Here is a 3,331-nt window from a genome sequence, read left to right as displayed (position 1 = left end):
TGGCATTGGGCCAAAGAATTGGAGGGTGATGAATGGAGATGAACTCCTAGACTATGATATAATATAAGTAAAAATGCCTGGTAGGAAGTTAAAAAAAAATGTCTTATATGTTATACTTTTGAAAAAGAATAATGCTTGGTAGGGCTGTTCCCAAAACTCGGTCAACCAACACCGACAGTTGGATACTGCAAAAAATGGTCGTCAAATACTGTAGACGTTTAGTTTATGAATTCAAAATTATTTTCGGTTTACGTGTGTTTTTTGTGAGAGAAAATACTGTAACGAACCACGAATCATGATTCAAATTATGACACAAATTTACCAATCAAACGCACCCTAATGGATTTATGTCACATCACAACTGACCTCGTCAATCGGTTAACCGGACTGCCCATTTAATGGACAATATATTGTTGGTAATGTGTTCTCACCCATCCTCGGTCATGGGAATAAAAATTGATCAAATTTGGACAGAGTAAGCGTTGTCGGCCCCTTTCTCCTCAATCTTCATCGTACGTAGATCAATAATTCGTCCCAGATCACCTCGTCACACGCATAGCAGCTCATTGTCCTAGATCTCTCCTCATCGTGCACCTTCTTTTTGTCCCAGACCTTCGACTTCCAAAACTGGTTGCACCGATTGACGAAAATCGAGCCTTTTTGGTACTACTTTTTCATGACCAACCAAGATTTTCTGCATCCATGATGATAAAAGTTGGGAGAATTCTATGACAAGCTATAATATGAAAAAAAAGTCCTATTAGTAAAATATAGTTGTGAATCATTTGACTACATTATAATCATACCAAATTCAAAATTTAATTAAAACCTTACAGTTTAGAATTGGAATCATCATAAAAGTTAAATGAATGCCAAAAAATTATATAGAAAATAATATTGGATGGTGTCAGAGCGGGAGGTTCACCGATTGTTGGCCCACCTCTTAATAGCTTAAGTTTTTAGGATGGATTGATAAACTAACATGGTGTCAGAGCGGAAAGTTCTGAGTTCAAACCCCCGTAATTGCACTCTTTATCCACATTTTAAATTGTCATGTGTTGGGTTTTTAATATATCTCGGACTTAAATATTCACTTGTTGGGCTTTTCAATTAATTTACTCATATGATTGCCCATTGTCTAGCCCACACGTGAGTGAGGGAGAGTGTTAAAATATAAAACTATTGTTGACCCATCTCCTAATAGCTTAAGCTTTTGAGATGGATTGATAAACTAACAAATAAAAGTGGGGAGAGATTAGAGTAAAATTCCATAATAAGCAATTATCGGACAATAAAAGTGAATGAAAGAGTTATTTTCACTATTAATTTCTAAGGATATGCATTGCTTGTATTATTTTGACCCCTCTAGATATTCACTTTTATCGCACTTAAAACTCTAATTAGATGCCATTATTGTGCTATAAACAGTATTTTAATAGAATGACGAAAACTTTTTATTCTATAAATGTGAGATCAATAGCTGGATCTTTAACAAATCTTTAGAGTTAAAATGAAATAATTGCATATCGTTGAGGCCTATTGATGAAAAGCCGAAAGAGAAATGGACTAATTAGCGACTTTGAAGTGGGAAATTAAGAGAGAAAAGGAGAGCGAATAATATGATGAGGAAAGCGACATTCATTCTCCAGTCAGCAACGCCGCCGAAATTCTTTTTCCACAGTTTCTCGTTAACGTGAGATCCTCCAATCCATAAAGGGAGGCGGTTATGTCAACCAATCCTTGATCTCCACGTAGACCCCAGATTCCAAGAAAGGACAAGAACGAAGCATGGGATAATTGGTGTAGAGAGAGCTCTGAGATTGATAACATGATGAAAACAAGGCTTTTTTGCTTGTTGCATGAGAACAAGGCTTGAGAGGAACGAGAAGAAGAATAATATTAATATATATCAGGCCCGTTTAGTTCTCTGATTCGAGTTTTTAATTCGAGTTGAGATGTGATTTTATGTTAGAGCTTTTTACTGAAGTAAAAAAATTAGATGTGATTGTTTGTGAGAACTTTTTACTATAACAAAACTCAAATTTTAAACTCGAATCAGCGAAATGAACGTGACAATCATTCATCAATGGACTGTTGTTTTTGACAAATAAATAATAGATAACCAAAAAAAAAAAAAAGAAAGAAAAACATTTGAAAAAGTGAAAGGTGAAAAAGGGAAAAATAAATAAAAGGGAGGTGGTGGGGGTGGCACCTTTTTTGAAATTTTTTTAAATTTTTTTTTCTTTTTTTTTTTTTTTTTTTTTTTTTTTTTTTTGTCTTCTTATACTTAACAGAACCCCCCAACCAATACATATCCACCCCCAACAATAATATTCTCACTCCTCCAATTTTCTCTTTTCCTTTCTCTCTCTTTCTCTTTCTCTCTCTTTCAGTTTTGTTTGCATCAGGTCCTTCTTGAAATTCTGTCCCATCTAGCCGATCTCTTTCTGTAGCCTCCAACTAATTACATGCACGTATATCAACATATAACATAAAGAAAGCAGTTCTGATCATCATAATTCAATATCAAAGTTCATACCTCTTCTTTTTTTTTTTTTTTTTTTTTTTGTAACTCTCATGATCAAAACAAGGTTAATTCTTGACGTTTGTTGAGAGTTTTAGGGTCGAGAACTTTGTTTTCTTCCTTGAGTATTGCTTAGAAAGAAGCTTATTAGGAGAGAGAAAGAGAGAGAGAGAGAGATCAAGAGTAGTTAGTGAGAGAAATTAATAAGAGATTATAAAATGGCTCCAGTTTCACTGCCACCTGGTTTTAGGTTCCACCCTACAGATGAGGAGCTGGTAGCTTACTATCTCAAGAGGAAGATCAATGGTCGTAAGATTGATTTGGAGATCATCCCTGAGGTTGATCTCTACAAGTGTGAGCCTTGGGACTTACCCGGTATATATAATATATGTTCTCTCTCTCTCTCTCTCTGTTTTTTTTTTTTCCCAATCAACAATTAATTATTGTTGATTGATTTGGCGTTTGTGCATGGTGAAGACTTGGATTTTTTTGTTTTTTGTTTTTGTTTTTGATGATAGCATTTGGTGTGGTATATATAAATATATGCTTGTCAATTATAAGAAATAAATTATAAATGTTGAGGGGAAAAAATATACTTATTGCACTTTTTCTTCAGTGTTGTCTTGTTTCATCATAGCTTAACCCTACACAATATTCCTTCGTTTAGGCTACTTAACATGATCAGATATTGTGATTAATTTTTTGAAACGATTTTTTTTTTTACACCAAATAATAAGTACAAAACAGATCACATCCAATTGTTACTATTTACTAGCTAGTTATGAGTTCTTTTTTTTTTTTTTTTCT

General features: G+C 33.9%; 1 protein-coding gene across 1 annotated transcript in view; it reads left to right on the top strand.

Moving 5' to 3' along the window:
- Nucleotides 1–2,414: 2,414 nt before the first annotated feature.
- LOC21384596 (NAC domain-containing protein 86) overlaps nt 2,415–3,331 on the top strand; it is a gene marked incomplete at its 3' end in the record, with an annotated part of 4,388 nt that continues 3,471 nt past the window's right edge. The window contains exon 1 of the mRNA XM_010107303.2: nt 2,415–2,899. Within this exon, the coding sequence (XP_010105605.2) occupies nt 2,743–2,899 (157 nt within the window). The remainder of the gene's footprint in view (nt 2,900–3,331) is intronic.

The sequence above is a fragment of the Morus notabilis genome, unplaced genomic scaffold (genome assembly GCF_000414095.1).
Source record: "Morus notabilis unplaced genomic scaffold, ASM41409v2 Scaffold3734, whole genome shotgun sequence".
NCBI classification, from domain to species: Eukaryota; Viridiplantae; Streptophyta; class Magnoliopsida; order Rosales; family Moraceae; genus Morus; species Morus notabilis.
This window is presented reverse-complemented; position numbering and strand designations above follow the sequence as displayed.